Source organism: Gouania willdenowi, chromosome 10, assembly GCF_900634775.1.
Source record: "Gouania willdenowi chromosome 10, fGouWil2.1, whole genome shotgun sequence".
NCBI classification, from domain to species: domain Eukaryota; kingdom Metazoa; phylum Chordata; class Actinopteri; order Blenniiformes; family Gobiesocidae; genus Gouania; species Gouania willdenowi.
Window position 1 is genome coordinate 15,310,127 of NC_041053.1, and position 22,632 is coordinate 15,332,758.

At 38.1% G+C, this 22,632-nt stretch overlaps 1 protein-coding gene across 2 annotated transcripts; it reads left to right on the forward strand.

The window, feature by feature from the left end:
- The first annotated feature begins 8,243 nt into the window (after positions 1–8,243).
- Positions 8,244–21,786, forward strand: LOC114471134 (nocturnin-like). Of its 2 annotated transcripts, none has more exons than XM_028459735.1 (3): positions 8,244–8,803; positions 17,218–17,508; positions 20,765–21,786. In XM_028459735.1, exons 1-3 carry the CDS (start codon positions 8,644–8,646, stop codon positions 21,613–21,615), a joined length of 1,302 nt encoding a protein of 433 aa, XP_028315536.1. In that variant the 5' UTR covers positions 8,244–8,643; the 3' UTR covers positions 21,616–21,786. The 2 variants fall into 2 exon arrangements, with proteins under 2 accessions (XP_028315536.1, XP_028315537.1); XM_028459736.1 differs by lacking the exon at positions 8,244–8,803 and adding an exon at positions 15,326–15,465.
- Positions 21,787–22,632: the final 846 nt, after the last annotated feature.

A 22,632-nucleotide genomic window follows, 5' to 3' on the forward strand; every position in this document is an offset into this window, starting at 1 on the left:
AAATTCACCATTTATATTTAGCATTTAACATTTAATGTTTAGATTTAACATTTAGATTTGAAATTTAGAGCTAACATTTAGCATTTAGATTTAGATTTAACATTATATTTAGATTTCATATTTAACATTTAGATTTAACATTGACATATTTTTATGAGAAGTATCATTAATTTCACAAATTTTGCTGTAAATCTGGTCAAAAGTAACAGGAAAAAAATGTTGCAAAAAGTTGCTGTTTATTTATTTATTTATTTTAGCATGCGCAACTTTACACTCGGCGCCCCATAGTGAAATAATAATGTATTGATTTCCTATGAAATATTTCAAAAACGATCATTTGAAAATAAAACAATTGCAAGAATTAAGAGGAATAAAGTGTTGCATGCCAAACCTTTTAGTTGTTGTGCTGCAAAAAAAGTGGAACGAGGGTTGTTGTTGATTTCAAAGTCTGTTTAACGTTTTCTAAATGTTGTTTTTTTAATCATGTAAAGCGCACTGAATTGCTCGAACTGCTGCACTATCAAAGATGTTTGCATGAACCCTCCTCAAAGGTAAAGTACAGTCTATTGTGGGGCTCCCTTGACATTGGCAGGCAGCTGTCCGCTGCTTTCCCAGCACAAAGAAATCCTCAGCCTACTTTATGAATACCTCTTCACAAAGAATCCTCTTCATGCACTGAAGTGAGCTGCCTTTGTTCCCAGTTGCTCCCTGTTAGTGGAGGCCATGGATAACTGGGCACACGGAAACAGCAAAAGAGGAAGAATAATCATGCATGTAAACAGAAAGACGATGGGTTAATCTTTTAAATTTCGTCAGCACAGATGGAGCGAGGACTCAGTTGGTTACGAAGAAAGAGGATGAAAGAAGAGGAGGGCACACAGTGAGAGGTTCACCCTCCAATGTCCTCCATCGGATGCTTTTAGAGCACTCAACTTCAGTCTGGAGATGTGAGGAGAAGAATTACAGGCAACGATTGATCGTCATCTGGGACCAGGGCGGTAGATCAAAAGTGAGGAGAGATTCAGAGCTTCATAAACGCGTGAAAAGTTTGAAGTGGAGTTTACAGAGGTGCTCAGTGTTTTTCTGAAAACACATTCTAAACTAAGAGGAACGTAAGGATAAGAAAGAATACTTGTTGTGATTTGTAGAATTTAAACTACCAGGCATCTCAATGGCCAATTCCAAAAGCTTTTTTCCAGAATAATAAATGTATAACAGTAAATTTCTCTTGTTATTTCATCAGTGATTTCTGTTCACGGCAATACACGTCTTTGGCCTATTTACACAAAGGTGGGCGTGTCAGCAGTCTGGACAAAACGTTCAAGTGCCAACGAGAAAATGAGAGGGAGAGACACAAAAGTGAAGAGACTTACTGTATTTATCCAGGCACAGAAACTAAGCTGTGGAGGTGAGGGAAACGAGTAAAAAAAAGCAGAGTCAAGTTTGTACCTGTTTAGGCCCTGTTTACACTTTAACATTTTGCTTCTGTTTTTGTTTCTGTTTCCAAACAGTTCTGCATTCACACAGCAGATCTTTCAAAACAGTCTGTTTAAATGAGGCCGCGGGAAGCATTAAAAACGATGTAGTATACATGCCAGGCAAATAGATGGCGGTGTGATTTTGCAATGAACCAAAATAAGAGCATGTGCAGACACACTTCCTCTGAACACAAGTTCAGAGGAAGTGTAGAGTAGAGCTTTAATCGGACAAAGTCAGAGCCGACCTTCCTCACACCACAAACCCATTGCTGCATGTAGAATGAGGGCTTGGGCAAATATCTAACACTCTCATTAGGAGTGCAGCACTGTGATTATGGTGCAGGTATGAAATACGTCTCCTCTGATCCAAGTGATTGTGAAATAAATCAACACTTTGTTGGCGGAGTTCAGTTAAATTCCAAAGAGTGAGACATACCAACAATGTTTCTCACTCTGAGGCTCTGCAGCGGCCTCGGTGAACATTAGCACTCTGCTCTAAGTGTACAACTAAATCAGAATCAGCTTTATTTCTCATTGCACATGTTACAGAGCAACAAAGCAACGAGATTTCATTTCAGTTTCATCCCGTCCAAAGAAACATGAAAAGACAATCACATATAACAGGGGAGGACAAGAACGTGAGAACTGTGGGTCGCCACAAGGGCGGCGCCCCATATTTAGATGAAATGTGGGAGAGCAACAGGAGGAGAGGTGAGGGAAAAAGGCAGGTTTTAGACTGAGTTCCCTATTGGGGAGGACCTTCATTTTCAGTTTAAATTCATGTAAAATGTCACTTTTTCAAAGCATCCTTCTGTTCTGTTCCTCCTGTGAGGTGGTTATGGTAAACACTTCCTTAAAAAGAAGTGACAAGCCAAACAACAACCAGGTTATGTGCACTTTGGATGAATTTATGGATATAGCATTGGTGTCACTGAGGAAGTCTGGGCAGCTCGGTTACAATCAACAGCTGTTCCAGGTCAAAAAAACTAAACAGACAAACAGGCATGTTAGCTAATAGTACCAGTCCAACAGGCATGTTAGCGAATAGCTTAGCAGGAACGTGGTTGTTGGAGGAACCCATATTGTATGTTGACCTTCCAATGAACCATGTGTCCCCATGAAACTCTGAGAACATTTGCTCAATAGGGCCCTCTATCTCAAAAAGATATCATCTATGAAAATCTGGATATAAAGCTGCAAGATCCCCTCAAGCCTTTTATTCTAATTCTTCTTCTTTTTTTGGGTAGTGGAGGATGCATCTTTTTCTTTGTTGTACAAAGATTGTGGGACCAATGGAGAGAGAAGCCTGAACATAGCTGTCTGTTCCTGTTCATCGTTGCTGCTGTGGAAAGAGGTGGAAAACAAAGAGCATATCGCCTGCTGTTGTTTTTTTCAACTCTTCAGCTGGATGAGGGAAAACACAACCACACGTGACAGCTTTGGACCTTCACACACTGACCGGATAAGGTCAGTCACGTTGTTTTGGTTGGGATGTTTCTCCAAAGGGTAATTGGCATTCTCTGCAGGTGGATGGTGTCAGGGTTGTTTTGTTTTCGTATTTTTGAACCAATGTTTGATGTTTCCCAACAATTATTGGGACACATTTGGAGCCTAGAGCAGCTTTGAATGGACTGGTGAAGGCAAGATTTAAAAAAAAAAAAAAAAAAAACAGTGCATAACCCAACATTAGTAGCATGAAAGAGGCTGTTTCATTGGAAGAAATAAACTAAAAGTCAAGGGATGAAAGAATTAAAAGAAATTACTCAAACTGAGAGAAAGCTGCTTTAACAGGAGACATCCTCGTGGGATGCTTTTCAGTTTTTGGACCACATTTTCTATTTCATTCATTACATTTTATTTTGATTCAATTTCTGCCAGTTGAAAATAACCTGGGGTCTATTTCAAGAAGCTGGAATACAGACATATCTGATCATTATATTAGTGTTCTGGGTAAAGTGAGTTTGCAGTGAAATAATAAAGCTAACGATGACAGAACGGTGGAAGTAGTGTTCAACCCCCTTTAACAAGAATATAAATGTAACAAAAACAACAACAAACTGTTGGTTAAAGCTGCTGAAAGATGTTAAAGTAATGTATCACAAACGTTACTTGTTAAAAGGATCAATTAAAAATGAAAAGTAGAACAATAAAATAGTAAGAAAAGATGAGTATATTCTGAATTAAATAGCGCTTTGTGAAGGAAAACTGCTCACTAGCAAGTTATGTTTGAAGTTTAGCCTGAGGATGACAAAAGCTTTCTGAGTGTCAAATGTCAAACATTTAGCGTTAACATTTAGATTTAAATGTAACATTTAAATTAAAATATAATGTTCAACATTTTCATTTAACATTTAGATGTAGTATTTAACATTTAGATTTAATATTTAACATTTTGAGTTAGAATAGATATTTAACATTTAGGTTTTGATATAACATTTAGATTAAACATTTAGATTTAACATTTAGATTAAACATTGACAATACATCTTTACGAGAAATGTAAATATCGCAAATTTCACAAATATTGCTGTAAATCTGGTCAAAAGTAACATCTAAACGTGGTTTGTTGCTAAATGTTGGCAACTTTACAATCAGTGCCCCATAATATTTGTCTCCTTGGGGAGAAATTTGTCTTGGGCTTAAAAGTTTTCCTTCAAAGAATCCAGTAAAATGTTTTTTTTTTTTTTTTTTTTAAAAGGGATGTGGGAATGGGGATTGTAAAACAGGTTTCAGTAGTGGGACATTAACAAAGTACAAAGTTGGCGTAGAATACGCAGTAGGTAGCTGCTGGTGTGATCATTATAAATCAATCCTGGAAAAACTCTTAATATTAATTCGGTCTAGTGATGCCAGCAGTGTGTCAGCTTTCATTTACACCATGGGTTCAGGGTTCAGTATCTGAGATACATTGACTTTAAGAGCCGCTGTAGGATGGATGATGTCTGTGTCTCAACACTACTGAATAAAGATGAATTTCCTGAGGGAAAATATGTTGGAACACACATTTCACTCAGCTCTCATGGTCAACTTGTTCTACACAAGGCAACAGTGCCCCCTCCTGGCTAAACCTGTAACTGTTCAACCATAAAGCTTATACAGTGCACTAGTGTTGTGTTCAAGACCACACTATCCGAGACCAAGACTTGCCCAAGACCAGAATGCACCGAGACCGAGTCAAGACCAAGACCATGAACATTTTTTTTTTAAATTTAAAAATATATATAAACAATTAAAATTATGACAGGGTTTCGACAGTTAAATAACATTCTCTCTTTAGTTTTAGTTTCTTTTAAATACATTTGACGGAGAAAAAAGGTGCCTGCAAAAAAAATAACTAAAATATTAAAACTACTACTGCTACTGATAAATTCACAATTATTCTACATATTTGAAAACAAGATTTTTATGTCAGCTGAATGTACAGCAAGTGTTTAAAAGCATTTCTGCCAAGAAATAACATGGTGAAACTAAATAAAACAAACTCAAACCCTGGAACAGTCATGTGACAAATCAATCAACAGTTGTTGAGAAAGATTATTATTATTCTGGATACAGTGGAAACAGAAACTATAAAAAAAAATAGTTATATTGTGAACCTATTTATATTGTAGGGAACATATTTAATACAAATATGTAATTGGAGTCTAAAGCCACAAAAAACACCACTTTAAAAAGAAAATAGACTAATATAAGACCTCTTTACAGGTATTTGAGTCATTCTGCGCTTGCGCTGGTGACGACATAATCCAAGAAGGTGGCGGCCCAGACTACAGCCGACACTATGTAATAAAAGCCTGGCTTAAAAGATATGGATATAATGAAAGGAGTGGATGGACAGAGGCATAAACATGCAGACTTTCACACGGACACACACGGACTTATTAAACACACAGGGACCTCGATAAACGAAACAGGCTTCACCTGACGGCAGGAACTAGGACCCAGAGGTGGAGTAAATGCGGATTAAAGAATGAATAAAGGATTGTTTTATTCCGTTCTTCTCCTTGTTATTATCAAATTATAAAGAAGTTTAAAAATAGCAGGGATTAGTGCTGGTCTCGAACGGTCTTGAGGGAAAATCCAGAGTCCGAGCAGCCCGAGGCCGAGACAAGACCGAGTCAAAATGCTTCCGAGACGAGACCAAGACCTTTAAAATTTGGTCTCGAGACCAAGACCGGTCTTGACTACCACAACACTACAGTGCACAGTTATTTTAAACACAATGTCTTCCCTGATGAAAAGGCCTTTAACAAAATGTGCTGCACTGCAGGTTTGAACCACTTCTCCTCCTGCTCCTGTGATGATGGTTGATGATCACTTTTGGTAAAATACTTCAGAACAACAGATAACATTTTTCCTGAGGAACCTTTGCATTTCTAATGGGCTGTGGTGGCTTCTTCAAAGGACTAGTAGTTGTAACTGAAGTGTTTGTTTCTGCTGTGGTATGAAAAGCCTATGATTTTAATGCACAAAGTGGATTATATACCATCCAAACGTGATTATTTTAGTGAAGATATGTCATAATTCAATATTTCTTGTCCTTTTTAAAGGAAGAAAATGGCTAGTTTACAAGGTTTGATCAGATTTGGGATGAGACATGGAGAAATGATGATGTTGCTGCGTGCTGTAGATAATATTACAATAAAATAAATGATGAGAATGATTCTAAAAACCACAAAAGAATATCACGAAAACATTTCCTTCCTACTCTTCATTATCATTATTCTCAATCCAGGCTAAATGCTACTACTGTTGAGTTTGGATAGAATATCACATTTTTAGTAGGAGTCTATAGTTAAAATAGGCTTTTGCTGAGATCAGGCTGTCATCCCTGATAATGGTGGCAGCTTTTGTAACTTTATGTTGTGACTCCTACAGGTTTATATATACAATTACATTTTCACATTATAGGACTTTATAAAAGTCAAGGGCTTAAGGCAGGGCTTCTCAACCTTTGGGATCGTGAGACACTGGGAGGGGGTTTCCAGATGCCTTCAAGATACAAAGAATATTTTTTGAAAAATTTCAGCCCATTTTTGCTAATTTTTACCCTTTTTCTGAAACTACACCAACTTGTCATATTTTAACCTATTTTCATCACTTTTTTGCCATATTTTTGCTCCTTTTAATGCATTTTTGCTATAATACTCTCATTTCTGCCACTTCATCAAATTTCAATGCCTTTTCTGCACATGTTTACACTTTCAAGACATTTTCTGGACTTATAAACCCTTTCCACCACTTTTTCCACCTAATGTTGCAGATGTTGTCCCATGATTGTCACTTTTAACCTCTTTTCACCGTATTTTGTTCTTATTTTTTGCCAATTTAACCACATTTCTGATTTGTCATGCCCATTATTTGCCAGTTTAAAGTAATTGTTCCTACTTTTGAAATCATATTACATTACTCTGGTGCAAATATTAATTAACTTCAAGCAACAATGAATATTATTCAGATAAATACATAAATGTGGTTATCACAGCTTCATAGAACAATGGACCATCATTTTGCTGACTTTATGGATGGACCCCAAAAAGCTCTCCCCTTTATTCCCCCTTATAGATGACCCTGTCTCCACATGACTGTTCTTCAATATTTATGTCTGTGTTCAACCACCTTCAGCTACAGTGGGGGTCCCCAGTCTACAACACCTTTATTTTGGGGGTCTCGGGCTGGAAAGGTTGAGAACCATTGGTTTAAGGGGCTGCAATATAATGGAAAAAGCAAAACCAGATTTGGATTTTTCTAGTATTTTAGTTAATCAAAGGACCTGAAAAGTATGAAATATGATTGGCTCCAAGAAACAAAAGAGACTAAACTCAAAACTCATATCAAAACAAAAGCACACAGAGAGTACTAAGCTCTGATAAGTTTACAGGTCATCTATCTGTATTCTGTACCCCTTAGTACATGTTATGTATTGTTTATTTGTGTCAGGCTTGTCTAAACCCTTTCCTGTGTCTGATCCAACATTAACCTCAGATTTACAAAGTTTTTTTTCTAAAGTTTTGGCTATTTTAGATTTTTGATGTCACGTTTTAAGGTGTTTTAAAGAGTTGTGCCACAATTTATTATTATTGTATGTGGAAAATGTGTGCATGTAAACATTTGTTGTACAATATTGGAAAGTAAATTGACAGTTGCAAAAACAGAAAAGATGCTAGGTTCACATATAAGCACCTCATCTGTGTTTTTAATCAGTACTGAGCACCGCTGCTGTTTACTGTTCCTTTTTTACAACTAAATGAAAACATGTTTTGCAAGTGACTTGTTACATCACTATCAGCAGCATCAGCAAAATAAATAAAAAGCCGCACATCCATTGGTAACCTTTAACTAGTTATGTAATGTCAACTATTTGTTTAACCTCCACTCTACCTTTTTTTAATCACAAACAAAGCGAGAGAAAAAAGTATGTATGTAGTGTGTACTATTGTAGGCCAAGAATTAACTAAAAATCATAAAGAATTTAAAGCACCTGTTTATTATTATTATTATTATTATTATTATTATTATTATTATTATTATTACTACTACTACTACTACTAATACTACTCCTCCCTCTTACTCACAGACCTGATTGTACACAGTTGTTACTAATGCTCATGGCATGTGCGCAGTTTTTCTGACACGCACTATGACGTGTGTCAGCTACTGACGTCAGATGTCGTCACAATAAGCGCACTGAACGCTCATTGGTCGATTGTCCAAATGTCACCGCCCACAGTCTGATTTCCTTCCTTTTAGCACTGCAGCCTCCACATTGTCACAAGCTGGACCGAACCAACATAAAACAGGGGTGTCCGTTATCGTCAAAACGTTGAAAACGTGGAAGTGTCTTATTTTGAAGAAAAAAATATGTAATGTTGTTCTTTGTGGACTTTGTATATCTTCTTTGGGATGTATTTGATTCGAATTGAAGCTCTGGGCGATAACTAACACACGGTTCCTTCGTAAAGAACACCTTTGTACTGGATGTTCTGCTGCTTGCTCGAAACCCCTGACGTAACTTTTACCGGCTTTCTGTCCAACACTCGGCTCAAGTTGAATGTAAAGCGTTTCGGTCCGGACAGTTCCAGACCCGTACACGGTTGTTACAAGGACAACATTAGTTAGCAGCGCGTGGTGTCCGCGTTGAGCAGAAGACCGTAGAAGAACAACAATGACTCCAGCCCGCCGCTGCTTGGCCTTCATCAACCAGCTGTTCGCGTCGTCCCGGAGCAGACAGCCGGCCAGAGGAGCGGTATCCTCGGCTACGTCAGCAGTGGGAGGTAGGGGGCTCAGCGGTGCCTGCCCCCGGATGGAGACCGCGCCAACAGCAGGTAGGAATGGGAGAGGCTTCAGTCCTCGGTCAGGGTCAATGATGGGTGTCAAAGTGGACACTTAAACACTTTCAAGTTCACTGTGGGTCACCAACACGGTGCCCGCGGGCACCAAGTAGCCCGCATGGACGATGTGAGGGGCCCTCAGGAGCTCGAGTCACCAATGATCTCCATCTAAAATCTGATTAACTTTCCAGTATTCAAACTCACAAAGATAAATACAGATGTAATTAGTACTTAGTAGAGTTAAAGCCTGCTGAACGTGATGTTTTTGTATTAATTTACTGTCTATATATGTTTATTTATATGTAGTGTTGATATCTCAGTATGATTAATCATTTATGAAGGTTTAATACTGAATTCCAAGTCTTGTAATCCCTTGTAAAAGTCTGATTCTAGTTCAGTTCTCTGTTAACTGAAAGTTCACAAGCTAGAGTTGAGGTGAAATGATGACAGTTCCCCAACCTGTTTTATTAGTCATAAAGACATTATGTTAAACTGTCGTTTGTGCCAAAAGATTGTAGTAATATGAGTTTACCTTTTGAGGGTGGTGTGGGAGCTGTGTCTCAGATATGCGAAGTAGGTTTGTCCCGATCTGATATCGATATCGGATATTGGTCCGATATCAGCCTGAAAACGAATATCGGATTCAAATTTTCACATTTTTGTTTAAAATTTATTTTATTCAACTCCAGAATACTGTAGATATTATGTTGAAGGTTAAAATTTATGTAACCAATTGATTAATAATAAATGGGTCAGTTTTTCTCATACCTGACTATTGTTCTATCAAGCTTTTTCTAACATTCCACGCTACAAAATAAGTAATTATTATTTCTATTAAAGAGAAAAAATAAAATAATAAAAGCATCAATGATTCATGCTGATATCGGATCAATATCGTATCAACCGATACGCAAGGCTGCAATATCGTTATAGCATGAATAATGTCTCATGAAAGCTGTCATTAGGTGTCGCTCGCTAAATTATGACACCTTTGAGGCATTTTTTTTGGGTTAGTTGGTGGGAACTAGTGGGGTTAGTTAAGGTTAGGGGTTTGGTTAATGAAGGGTTAGGGTAACAAACAGCACTTAATGATAGCCTTCATGACACCTTATTCATGCTAATGACAGGTCTCATGTCATAGTGACAGCGTGATGTCAGCCTTTATGTATATATACATACCCTAACCCCACTAGAGCCCTCCACCTAACCCAAAAAATGCCAACATAACTGAAAGGTGTCATAATTTAGCGAGCGACACCTGATAGCCTTCATGACACTTTATTCATGCTAATGACAGCGTAATGGCAGCCCTTATGTATAAAACTTCAAGTGTTACCCTTTTTTTACCAGGCAGAATAAACCAGTGCTGTATTTAAAAAAAAAAAAAAAAAAAAACGATTAGGGGTGTCCCGATGGAACTTTTTCGCTTTCGATAAATGCCAATATTAGCTTATGTATTAGCACACATCTACAAATTTGTTGCAAATGTTGCCATTAATTGCTAGCATCTTTTCCTATAGTCAAGTCAGTTTATTTATAGAGCACATGAGAGATGCTCAGGGTTCAATCTTGAGCCGTTAACCGATAACAAGAACTTTGACCAATTAATGGGCTAAATTAGGGGCATATTTGGGTGGTTGATAATCGTGGAATTCAAAGTTTGCAGGAGCTGAATTCTTCCTATTTTTTTGTTTAGCATGCGGTTGAATGATGAAGGTCTTTCCACTCCGTTTTGTGCTAACGGAGTGGAATAGACAACATGAAAGTTGGCCACAGCCATCACACACTGGGGTACAACTCAATGGTTCATTTTCTATTAACTCATGCCCTTCATTCCTTTTTAAAAAATTTACATCAAAAAGTTGTTCTCGGATTTTAATGGATACGGTTGATGATAATGTAGTGGAGAGGAAAAGGGAAAGTGCTGAAAATCGTGAATCGAAGGCCATTTTTTAGAGCCTAAAGTGAAAAATAGAATTGCTGACAATACTTCTTATAAAGCTATGGTATATCTCAAATTAATTAAATTAAATAAACGTGGGGGTGAAAGTAACTAGTAACTCTTACTTTGAGTACTATTTAATTGAGCTACTTTTTACTTGTACTTGACTATTTTATGTAGGATTTACTTCTACTTGTACTTGAGTAAAATTTCAATAAAGTAACAGTACTTCTACTTGAGTAGGAGATATCAGTACTCTTTACACCTCTGCTCACATGCATGTTTTGGGACAATATCACTCATTTCCACGCAGTTTTTTCTTTTTAATGCAGTCAGAATTTATCGCTATAATCACTCAGCTAAACTTGAGGTTCGGGCTGGGATAAACGATTAATCTAGCAATAATTTTTTTGATGCATCGATTAATCTAACGATTCATTTTTCCAGTTTAATTCGATTATCGATTATCTCCCCATTAATTGACTAAAAGTAATTTATATATGATGATTTACATATCTAAAATGAAAAAAAACAGGAATTCCTTAACATTGCAATATATGTTTTTATATATGCTTTTCAACTCAAAATTCCAAAATAAAGTTCAAGTAAGAATATAAAAGTACAAAATAATGCATTCAGAGTCAGAAGTAGCATTCAATGAAAAATAAAATACCTTAAGAAGTGTGCTTGAGTGCTGCTGCTGTCGGCGGGTGTTTCCTCCTTGTACCGTCGACGCGCTGCCGTCCGGTCACACCCAGGATAAAGGACGAGGGTTACGGGGAACAGCTACCTTCGACGAAAGAGAGGGTGTCTTCACTGCCTTGCACTTTTGAAACTCGGAGGAGCCAGTCGTGTTAGTTATTCTCCGGCGCCGCCATCTTTGTTTTGGTCAGATAACTCATCGGCGCTCATATTTTGCATTGTACCAGCCCTGCTTGAGGTTGATTCACAGCACAGCTGTAGTTAAAGCTTTAACAATCATTAAATGGCAAATAAAAATGAATCAGTCCCATTTCCATGGTATTATTCTCCTCTATAAACAGCCTCAACATAGCGTGTCATCACACGCTATTGTCGTCTGCGTTTAAGATGCTAAAGCATCGTTATTCTGTTAAGTTTCCTCAAACATACACACGTGTGTCTGTATTAACAGCTTTCCTTATGCGTGTGAGAGGTTCATAATGTTTAATGGCGTTTTTTGTCTTTTACTCGGGCTATGGTCTATGTCGGAGCTGCGACTTTGGAATTTCTGGCTTTTTTAGGTGTTATTTGAAGCATATAAAACATACAATTGATAACAACAGTAGTGGACTCAATTAACCCTATTTGGCATGCTTGACATGATTTTGGAAGGTTTCATAGCCAGTGAAGTAATAAAAGTAAGATTAGAAAACCGAAATTTGGATAAACTGACACGAACATATTTAACAGTGGTTCCATAGGGAAAACCAGAGACCCAGGACTGATTGGGTAACATTCTTTTCCCAACCTCTCTCTAAGAATAAACTGGTCCGTGCTGTGGATTTTATGCCTGCACAAGCCCCTCACTCATGCATAACCATGTACATTTCCGACCCAGGTCAGCCTTATTTTAGCCACTTAAATGGTCTCTTTGTGAGAGGACAGGTCTTAACTCCTTATACACCAACTCTAATGGGATTGGTTACATAAGAAATGAGAGTTGGGTCAATAGTGCTGCTTGTGTGTGTGTGCACTGGACCCTTCAGCTAAAGCAATACATCAGACACTGCAACCTATATCAGTCGGGTGACGTAAACATGGACTTGGCTCTTCCTTTTGGACTGTCTGTTCATGTTTATTATTGTAGGGTTGCTTGTGCATAAGTTATTGTAGATCACTGACCCTTTAAAACTCCCAATTCGGGTCTCAGGAGAAAGTTATAACAAAAAAAGACAAGCGAAAATGTGACTCATTGTGTAAATTACCAACTAATTCAGTTGAAGATATCTCAGTGCCTCCAAATTTACAAATGAAATTAAACTGCCCATTTTCCCCCAAAATTAATTTAAGAAAAATTGTCACGAAATCAAGGAAATTTAAGATCCTCTAGGGACTGATAAATTTCACTTATTGCTTGGATATTGATGATGCCTTACAAACATTTAATACTATTATACATGGAAGTGCAAACTAACCCTGCTGTAGATCAATCAAATGAGATAGAGACATGTAACCCACCACATGTGCACTGATTTATTATTTACTAAAGGCATTTCACATTTTTGCTTGATTAAGCATTTTATTTAAAGTCTATATTTGCATATTGACCACTTTGTTTATTTATTTGACGTTTTTCTTTTTTTTTTTTTCCATAGTCATGTTGTCCTCTTTTTAAATGTTAAAGATTACATTTAAAAGAAAAAAGATTTAAATTCTGACTTTTTTTTTTCCTTCTAGTCCTTATTTTGAATAGGTTAAAAAACAAATCGATAATTATTTACATCGACTGATATAAAACACTTATGTCGTGATACATTTTTTAGGCATATCGCCCAACCCAAGAATTAACACTTTTTTTTTTTTATTACCCCAAACATGTGTGAAGTAACATTGATTGATATGATTACATTTGTGTCACAGAAGTCATTACAGTTAGATATCAAAAGCATCTAGAAAAGCACTCGGAGAGCGCAGAGCTATGCCAAGCAGCTCATTTCCATCCATATTGTGATGTCTACCCTGTGTTGTAGTACTGCATTGATTATATATACACTATTTAGGGATGTAACGATTCACTCAACTCCCGATACGATTCGATTCACGATACTGGGTTCACAATACGATTCTCTCACGATTTATTTTACAAAATGGGACTGAAGACAAATGATGACTGAAAAATATTCCTTTCTTTTTAGAAAATACTGCATTATTTTCCTTTTGATTTTAATTGTCAAAAGAATCCCTTGATAAACTATTCAAAACAATGCAATTTAACTAAAAATAAATCTTGAATGAAATAAATAAAGGAATAATACAAATGAAGAAGAAGCTTATTAATTTCAATTCTGGTTCTATAGTAAACAATACAAAACTGCATAATAGTTCTTTTTTTTAAGTGCAACTGAAAATGTATTTTATGCCTTAACAATTGGACTTTTAAAGAAAAAAAACCGTCATTGCACTGATTTACGTCAGATATTTGTTTGAACCAGAAGAGGGCGCTGGTAACCCAGTGGTCGGTTGGCATGCAGCTAATGTAGCAGTGAAGAAGAGATGCTATGCTAGCAGACAAAGCTAATAGAAAAACTTGATTTTACAGATATTCACGTAATATTACAGATATTTTTTCGGTGCTAAAGGGGCAAGGAATAATTTATTAACATGTAGCATTAACATGTAAGAGTAGAAGGCGGCCAAAAAGAAAATAATAGCAGATTCCGCCCGCCGTTACACTGCTGGACAAGAAAAGGGATGAATATAGAGCGCCCTCTGCTGTTTAAAAAAGATTCAATTTTCAGAGTATCGATGTCAATCGTGATGCCTATGAATCGATTTTTAACTGCCTTACGATTAATCGTTACATCCCTAACACTTTTAGATTCATTGATAATCAAAACATAGCTTTAGCATTTGAAATAACAATGACATTATTAATTGACAAATAGTTGTTAAAATATTGCAACCTTGTTACAAATCATGCTGTGTGAGGGCCAGTTATATTTTTGTTCTTCTTTTTCTAATTGGAATACTGATGACATCATCAGTGGTGTCCTGAGAGAACCTATGACATCGTCAACAAGAAGTTCCACAGTGTGGATGGGAAAATGAATAGATATATATCTATATATTTTATTTTGGTAGCCAGAACATCACTAAAATGTAATCACCTGTTCCTTGTCCCATTAATCAATATTCCTGAACATTTCATCCAAATCCGTTCATAACTTTTCAAGTTGTCTTGCTAACTGACAGACAGACAAATAAACGGAGGGTAAAACATAACCCTATCGCTTTGCGCTTGGCGGAGGTAATAGTAACCCCTGCAGAACACATAAAACAATTACGAACATAAAACCATAATGGAAACACTTTACTTGACGTTTTATACATAAAGCTGACATTACATTGTCATTATTATGACATGACACTTGTCATTAGCATGAATAAGGTGTCATTATTTATCATTAAGTGTCGTTCATTACCTTAACCCTTACCCCACTAGATCTCTCCACCTAACCCCAAAAATGCACACATAGCTCCAAAGGTGTTATAATTGTGCAAAAGATGTCATAATTTAGCAAATAACACTTAATGATAGCTTTCATGACATCTTACTCATGCTAATGACAGCGTAATGTATGAAACTTCAAGTAAAGTGTTCCCACTATAATTGCTTACAGAAATGTGTCTGCATCAAGGAAATCTTTAAATAAAGCCTAGCCTTGTTTTCTCTATTGAAAAGTTGTGTGTTGTAATTGTAAACACACTTTTCTTCTTGTCTTGTTGAAAATGTAAATAAAGTTTCAGAGACACAGAGAGAGAGGGTTGGTGTGGATTGTAGACGTGTGTGTGTGTGTTACTGTGTCTGAGTCAGCACATCGTCTGATGAGAGTCACACTGTCCCTGCATACCTCCACCCAGCCTAGATTTAGCTCGCTCTGACCCACAGACGACGAACGGCCTCCACCAAGAAACACGGCATCCGTCGGATAGTTTTAGTGTACGAGTGCGTTACCGTTACTTCCTGTTTGTTGTGAGTATTTTGTGCTGTTCTTTGATTGGTCAGGTGTAGGGGATGATTCTCTGCTTTACGTTTCTACCTTCTGCTGTGAAAGACTGAAGTTATTTGTCTATAGTGTAGTTGGTTATGATTAGATTTGCCATGTACTGTATATCTGTATCGTATCAGTTTCCACTCACTGAAGCCTCTGTGATCAACACAAATATTTACTATTAGCTAATACCTAGTTTAGTTATAGGCAGATAAATAAAAGTTTTATGTTACAATATATTTATATCCTGACTCCAGATGAAAACTAGCCCATTTTGGCGAACTCTCACTCATCTACAGCATATTTCTTTATAAATGTGCATTGTCCCTTCAATTCAAATTCCCTCTAAAAACACTACAGACCTTTGTGTCCTCTTGCCTGTTGGTGGTGCTATCTTACTCTGCTTCTTCCCAGCTGTTCTCGTTGGCCTGTTGTCATGCAGTGTCTTGTACTCTATGGTGTAAGGTCCTGCCATTCCCATCTGTTGTACTAGTAGAGCCCTTTTTTGTGAGTTGGTACCATTTTTTCACATCTATCATTGTCCATAACAGTCCCAATATTACTGCGGGTCCCACATAGTACCTCATTTAAATTTGAAGAAAATATAACATCTTTACTGTTGGTGCAGGAACAACTCAGAGAATGGAGAACAATGTAATTAACACCTATTTGTGGGTCTATGTTTAAACCAAGATGCCTGCCCATGCGCCCACCCGGGCAATGTGTCCAGAGGATGTAATTGACAGCCTTGGTTTGTCCCGACACATTGGCAGCTTCTCTTTTTCTGCTCTATTTTGCAGGAAACCGATACAAATTAGCCCCGTGGTATTTGTGACTCGCATGATGCTCATTGGTCGACCGCTAGGCGAAGAGCGTCTTGGAATCAGTCTTTTGAATACAATGTTATTTCTTGTCTATACAGTGTCTCTGAGGTACCAGTATTTATTTGTGGAGGACCTATACCAAGCATCTCTTACTCCATTCATCACGACCCTTCACCAATTCACAACTTACTTTACAAATATTTTAAAAAACAAAAACTTTGGCTCACTTCACAAAATGTGACCCTCAAAATGCAGGAAATAGTGTTTCAGAAGGTTATACGTTTCAAAATGTTCTTTTGGGGATGCCCCCACATTAAGCAATCCCCTACGCCAGGGGTCACCAACCTTTCTGAAACTTCGAGCTCCTTTATAAATACTGTATAATCAGAAGGGCTGCCAGTTAGAAATGCACTTCTTAAATACTACATGTTCACGGTTTCACTTTAATTAGATGATAAGATCATATTTAAGGCTAGCAGTAACTTAAAAATGTAGGAAATAATTCCAGGAAATTGTTTTTGAATAATGTTAAGATCTCATTTATTCAGACTACTGTTTTTCACATCAAAGTGATCAGCAGACACCTCTGAAGAAGACTGACAGTTGACAGTTCAAAACATGTCAGGAGATCAAAGTACATTTCTTGAAAAACAGTTGTTTTTCCTAATTTATGCAAATGTTTCATTTTCAATTAATTGTATAGAAAATCCATCTCGAGTATGAAAAAAAAATGCATCTTGTATATAATATATTATTTATAACATACCACTGACCATACACCAGACCTGCAACATTTAAAAACATTTCTCACAATGTTTCAGTGAAAATAAACATTCAAAGATGGTTAATTTAAATAGTAAAACTGTATCAGCAGTAATTAAGTGACCTTATTGTTCTCCTGTCCTTCAGTTTGTCCAATGGGTGTCAGCAGCAGCAGAAGATTGGTCGGGACTTTGACCCAGTCTCTAAACAGCGCCCCTCTGCCCCAACAAGACCTGTACCTAAAGGAGAGCAGAGAGGAAGACCTGGACCAAGACCTACCGGAAGGAGACCCAGATCAAGTGCTGAGAGAATGTGAGAAGGCTCTACAGAGACGCCCCCCCCGACCTCACAGAGACTTGGTTTATCTGAGGGGGGACGTCCCGCATCGTGAACACAACCCCAGCATTCGTGTGATGCAGTGGAACATTCTGGCACAAGGTAGGCACTGACTGGCAACCGCACATCTATGTTTGATTTCTATCTTTAGGATTTATCTGGAACAGACTGCGATAGGGGAACATCCTCAGTTTTTATCTCTCACTTATCAATGTTCTTAATTCCTTCTAAGGAATCGCCTCACAATTAAATTACGATTGGATTATTCAACGATTATCACTAAGGGTGTGCCAAAATATTGATAAGATGATGAGCGGTACGTTTTCCCCCATTACACAAGTTAAGTATAGGGCTCTAAACAATCCATGTTAACGGAATCGTGGACACAATCGAATGGACAGAATCAACATAAAATGCGTCACAGTGAGGCAAGGAAAGATTTATTTATTTATTTATTTTTTGTGGGAAAATGTTTTTGTGGAGCGCTGATTAGGTGCACCGTCCTCCCTCTCCTACATTAAACACCGCCTAAACCACCTGAAACACCGTCTAAACTGCCAAAAAACTACGCAAATCATCACTGACTCCTAAATACAGAGTCGACCATATCCTGCTTAACTTTGCTGTGCTTGTGAAACTCCGTCCATTTCCCATCAAGCACTGAGGTATTCTGAACAGCTTTACCTGCTCAGTGTGTGTTAACATCTCATCAGAGCTACAGAAGATCCGTGGGAAAAGTTGCGTGTTGTTGTGGATGAGACCATCGATGCCAGGGTTTTCATTTGCAGTGAAATTTTCCAGTTTTCCTAAAACAAGTTAATTGTGCTTGTTAAGCAGCACTAATATGTGTCCATGTTTACAGAGAAGTTGATAATACTTGCACTGAAATTATTATTTTCTACATTCATTTTGTTTTTAATGATTTAAAGTTAATTTGCACAAACATCTTTAACAATATTTTGGTGAAGCATTAATTTTTATCAGTCTTCCCTTAAAGACTTAAACATAACACAAGGACATTGGACTAGTTGTGGTCAGTGTGTGTTAAGAAGAGCTACTGTGCAGTATACACTTTGTTTTACTTGGCTGTCATTCATGTGAAAATATATTGACGTGTTTTGTAATTCCTGTGAAATGGATTCAGTGCAGTGAATAAACACTGAATTTCTTCAGTGACACATACCATAATGTATCGTGGATGTATGTCCTCTGTGATATATCGATTATTGCTGTATCATGATAATATTGTTATTGTGGGCAAAAAATATTGCGATACATCGTATCACGAGGTACCTGGCGATACCCAGCCCTAATTATCACAATATTAATGATTGTCACCATTTTTGATGCGTCTTTTTTTCTCCTCACTTTGTGGCGTTGTCATACTTTTAAACATCTGCATTGCTTCACCCCATGGAATTAGGTTCAGATGGGCCAGCTATAGTGAGGTCTCCTAACCCTCTTCTACTGAGAACCACAGCTGAACACCTGGCCTGGCATCATAGTCCATCAGTTCTGGCCCCTCGATGCTGATTCTAATGAGGTTCTCCACAGTATCAGTGGAGTCATATCTGACTTTATCCGATTTTGTGTTGAGAAGCCTCTCTCGCAGACTGCAGCTGATATTGGGAGCTGCGCGTGTACGCTCTCTCACTCTATTCGGTGCGCATTTCCCCACCCCCCCGCCCCTTGTCCGATGCCCAGACGCCTCAGCGTGCTCTTACCATTTCCTCCTTTAGGATTCACTCTACGCACGGATGCGACCAGATGAAATTTTCACTGGCACACACTGAAAAAATAGTTGCATATGCGACCAATTTGGGCACAGTCTCAAGCTCTGTAAAAGGTGGATAGATAAGAGAACACAATGAATAATTCCAGGAAATATACTTTAAGTGCAGAGGCAAATGTGCAGCTACTCATCATCATTGCTGTCTTCAGTCTCAGGATTGTAAACTTTTAAGTTGGAAAAGGAGCTGGTCAACATGCTCCACTGTGCAGTTACTGTATCTCCTGTGGTAGAGAACGTTTTCTCCACTGCCCGGAATGCACAGAACAACTATGAAATCATAGAATATAGTGGGTACGGAAAGTATTCAGACTCCTTTAATTTTTTCACTTTTTTTCATTGCAGCCATTTACTAAAATCAAAAAAGTTAATTTTATTTCTCATTAATGTACACTCAGCACCCCATCTTGACAGAAAAAAAGAGAATTGTAGAAATTTTTGCAAATTTATTAAAAAAGAAAAACTGAAATATCACATACAGTATGTCCATATGTCTGTCTTTCCAGGCTCTTTGTGATTGAATCATTTCCCCTTTCTGTGTAAAAGCTTCATGTGTTTGAAGTTATTCTAAAATAATGAGGTGTTTTCTCAAAGGAGGCTGATTCAGTTAAAAGCTATGACTCTTTACCAAATGGACTCATAGCATATTTTAAATTCAAACTCACACTAAGGCTGCACAATTAATCACATTTTAATCATGATCACAATTTTTGTCTCCACGATGAAACTAACCTGATCGTCAGTGATTTTTATTTTTAAAATGTGGCTCAGCTGCATATCAAACCAGGCACTTTCTCAACCCCAGTATTCAGCCAACCACCAGGAGACAAACACATGATTAAGGTTTCATTAAGATACCTTAAGAACAAGCGAGCAAGACTTCAGCTTCAGGTCACTCTGTAAACTCGACTGATGAGAGAGTTTTTATTCAGAAAAAGCAACATGTTGACATGCTCTGGGCTCAGCCTGGTCTGTTCACCATGAGCCCCGCCTCTCTCTGCTTCAGATATGAGCTGGATTGAAGCCAGGTGGAAATAAAACATGGATCCATCATCTAGATATTAGTCTATACGTCTCCCTCTTTGTTTTTCATTTCTCTTCTTTCAGATGGGGAGGGTGCTCGTGTTGCACGTGTTGACACGCCCCTATGAGTTGATTGACATAAGTACCTAATTAGTTAGTATTCATTAATTAATTCAGCAGACACTCAAGACAGAAAATGTTGACAAGCTGCTGTTTCTTGCTCAAAACCTATAGCTTAAGCCTAATGTTCTTAACTTTTCTTTATATGTTGTAATTGTTTTTCAAGGCGTTACACTCTGTAACAGTGTATTTATAGTTAGCCCATAGTACATTTAACATTTTGGGGTAAATTTAATAGTATTTATCATTATTTTTGTTTAAATCTTTTCTTTTGCACTCCAAACTATTCATATATTGTTTGTTAAAAAGTTGTTAAATAAAAATACAGATGTTTTTCCTAACATAATGACTAATTGTGATTAATAACTACTTCAGTAGCTCCTTATTTATGTCATTGTTTGTGTGTGTGTGTGTGTGTGTGTGCAGCTCTGGGTGAGGGGAAGGACTGCTTCGTCCGTTGTCCCCTGGATGCTCTCCAATGGCATGAAAGGAAGTACCTGATCCTGGAGGAGATCCTGACCTACCGCCCTGACGTGGTGTGTCTGCAGGAGGTCGACCACTACTACGACACGTTCCAGCCAATCATGGCGAGCCTGGGCTACCACGGCAGCTTCCTGGCCAAGCCTTCGTCCCCCTGTCTGGACGTGGAACAGAACAACGGGCCAGACGGCTGCGCGCTTTTCCACCGACGCTCACGCTTCCACCTCCAGGCCACGGCTCACCTGCGGCTGTCGGCCATGATGCTGCCCACCAACCAGGTCGCCATCATCCAGACGCTGAAGTGTCGGGTGACGGGCCGAAGGTTCTGCGTGGCCGTCACTCACCTGAAAGCTCGCACTGGTTGGGAGAGGCTGCGGAGCGCGCAGGGCGCTGACCTGCTGCGCAACTTACGTAGGATCTCAGAGCAGAGAGAGGCGCCGTCGGCCGCCCTCCCTCTGGTCGTGTGCGGGGACTTCAACGCTAAGCCCTCGGAGGACGTTTATCGACATTTCAGCTCCTCGTCCCTCGGTCTGAACTCTGCCTACAAGCTGCTGAGCTCCGACGGTGAGGCGGAGCCGGCCTACACCACTTGGAAGATCCGTCCATCCGGAGAGAGCTGCTGCACACTGGACTACATCTGGTACAGCCACCACACTCTGAGTGTGGACAGCCTACTGGACATTCCCTCTGAGGAGCAGATTGGAGTAGAACGCCTTCCTTCATACCACTACCCCTCTGACCACCTGTCACTGCTCTGTGACTTCAGCTTTAAGGAGGATCCACACAGGCTGATGTAGTAGACAATATTTTTAATGAATTCACCAAATAAATTTCAACACACACAACTTATTTTAAAATGAACCTATCTGATCCATAACTGAAGCACTTGTGTCTGTGATGTTGTTTTCATGCTTTGAACTTGTACTTTTTAAAGAGTGGAAACATTAAAGTTTGTGATCACTTTTAAACAACACCTCTCTTGCCATTAATTAATTTTTTTATTGTCTCAGATTCCTATCATTGATCCTATCTATTTCTAAATCAGTAATCTTACTTGTACTTAAATACGTTTTAAAAGAAGTAAAGTAATTACATTTCTGCACCCATCCATTACTGAGTAAAATATTATTGTTTGGTTTCAAATGATCAATGAACATTTTAAAACTACAAAAATGGAATGACCAGACAACAATCATGTATCGCATCATCGCCGACCAATCAGATTAAATGTAATGCACAGTGTTAGCATTGAACGTAGGTTATTTTCTCAGTTTTAGAGGTTAAGAAATGTAGCTACACTTGGAGCCTGGGAATTATTTATTGATTTTATTGGTATTTTATTTTTAAAAGAATTGTACATTTCGACAAACCTTTTATTTTATACAGATGTTTTTGTGGAAAATGGATTAGGTTCTAATTGTGCAAGATTTCATCTTTTCCCTTTTAAGTTCATACATGAGATGTTTACTGTTAACCCAACCACAGTTAGTGAATCCTCCTGCCAGCTCTCGCCAGATGCCCCAACGGACAACTTTAAACAGGTACCCAGCCCTGTTAGTTGTGGCAGCAGATCCATCAACCTGTTGTACAATGTGACGTCATCTTCAAAGGTCATAAAAGTAAAAAGTAGCCAAAAAAAGAAATACTCAAAGTACAGATACAAAAAACCTACTTAAGTACAGTGACAAAGTATTTGTATTTTGTTTCTTGTCACCTCTGTTTTTTTTGTGACTCTTGGCGCTGAGCAGCTCTTTGCCACCCTCTGTCGGTACAGCGGCTCCACGGGCTCCATGTATTACTCTAAGAAGGCTGTA

What these genes read in the sequence shown, in the direction of transcription:
- LOC114471134 (XM_028459735.1), top strand. Translation starts at nt 8,644, where the DNA reads ATGACTCCAGCCCGCCGCTGCTTGGCCTTCATCAACCAGCTGTTCGCG. An exon ending in GGAGACCGCGCCAACAGCAG is followed by an intron (nt 8,804 to 17,217) that starts GTAGGAATGGGA and finishes CCTGTCCTTCAG; the next exon opens with TTTGTCCAATGGGTGTCAGC. An exon ending in GTGGAACATTCTGGCACAAG is followed by an intron (nt 17,509 to 20,764) that starts GTAGGCACTGAC and finishes GTGTGTGTGCAG; the next exon opens with CTCTGGGTGAGGGGAAGGAC.